We start from the raw sequence: 1,472 nt of genomic DNA, 5'->3' as shown, positions 1-1,472 counted from the left end.
GAGTCTGTCTTAGTTTTCTGGCCTCTCGCCACGTATCATATAGCATTCTTTTGCTCATTTATGTGCAGTATATAGAGCAAAAACTGGCTCGTTATTTTAATAGATAACTTTCCTATTCCTCTATAACAGACTTTAGTGTTTCATTTGTTTTACAATCCTGTGTACATGCAAAGCTATGAATTTTCCCATCCTTTCCGGCTAAGTTGACGTTTTCATGATATGGAGAATTGCTGGGGAATGCTATTGAATGAAGGTTAAAGGAACTGGACAAATGGAGGTGTAAAGAAATGACATTACTTTCCATTTACTACAATGTTCATGAAGTAACAGCCGGTTAAGAGATCTCAAAGATGTACAAGTAATAATGGCTGAGAGCAAAGTCAGAAAAACTGTGGGTTACTTTATCTACAAATCTATGACCAAGAAGGAAAAATAAATTCCAGTGATAATATAATTAACTGCAACTTTATTGTAATTCATAAATATCATTACAGAACACATGTTATCAACATGATTTCATATGTAAATAAAAACATTAAATAATAATATCACAGACATTTCACACATTCTATGAAGTGAAATAATTTTCACAAACCCTGTACAGAATACTCTATTTACATAATTTACTGCATATACAAACAAATCCTTAAAGCAATATGTGAATAAATTATCACATACTCTTAGTCCACTTCAATTTTTTTTTTTTTTTTGAAGAGAAATCATTACATTTATAATTTCCTGTCTTGTCTGCCTACTCTCCTTTAAACAACATTGATTAAATGTTCCTATATATCTATCATATATCCACATCTACATACACATTTACAAAGCTCACTCCTGAATCACCTTGGCACTTTATTCAAAGGAATACTAACGTACCAGTTTGTCTATTGCTGTCGTTATAATGTCGGTTAGTGGTCGGGTGTCGGGAAGTTGATGCCAGAGAAAGTTGTTGGAGGCAGAGGCAAAGAACTGTTCAGGCCAAGTCCAACCTGAAAGGACACAAAAATATATATGTAAATTAATCTATAACGAGAATAATGGATAATTAAATCAAGAAGAAAATAAAAATAAACATGTGACCTGTTTCCATGAATAAGAAGCATTGCTACTGGTAGAAATAGGGCCTTTACTCATTCTGCAAGGACATGTGACCTTCATATTAAAAAACAAACTACCTATGACATGCTGTCTGTACATATTGTTTTATTTGATGTTATGAGTATATCAATGGCTATATATTTCCTGAATACCCACTATCAATTTGATAATAGATTATGCCTGAATACCTTTCTGAGGCATCAGAATGCCTAGTGCAATCCCCTCTCCATATTCAGCTCTGCCCCACAGCTCCCCACACATCATAGACTGATATACAAGTTTTTAAAGATATTTGACTACTTATATATCTGTAAATTCACATATTATAAATTCTACAAGTGAGATATATACTGAGAATATCCTTTAACAGT

The 1,472-nt window shown here is 32.8% G+C and overlaps 1 protein-coding gene across 1 annotated transcript in view; it reads right to left on the bottom strand.

Moving 5' to 3' along the window:
- Window positions 1-682: 682 nt before the first annotated feature.
- The window catches only part of LOC119590843, a gene marked incomplete at its 5' end in the record, with an annotated part of 11,033 nt that continues 10,243 nt past the window's right edge, over window positions 683-1,472 (bottom strand). Inside the window, 1 exon segment of the mRNA XM_037939600.1 lies at window positions 683-992. Coding sequence (XP_037795528.1) covers window positions 912-992 — 81 coding nt within the window.

Source organism: Penaeus monodon, chromosome 27, assembly GCF_015228065.2.
Source record: "Penaeus monodon isolate SGIC_2016 chromosome 27, NSTDA_Pmon_1, whole genome shotgun sequence".
NCBI lineage: Eukaryota > Metazoa > Arthropoda > Malacostraca > Decapoda > Penaeidae > Penaeus > Penaeus monodon.
Note: the sequence above shows the minus strand (reverse complement) of the source record. Positions and strands in the feature narration are given on the sequence as shown.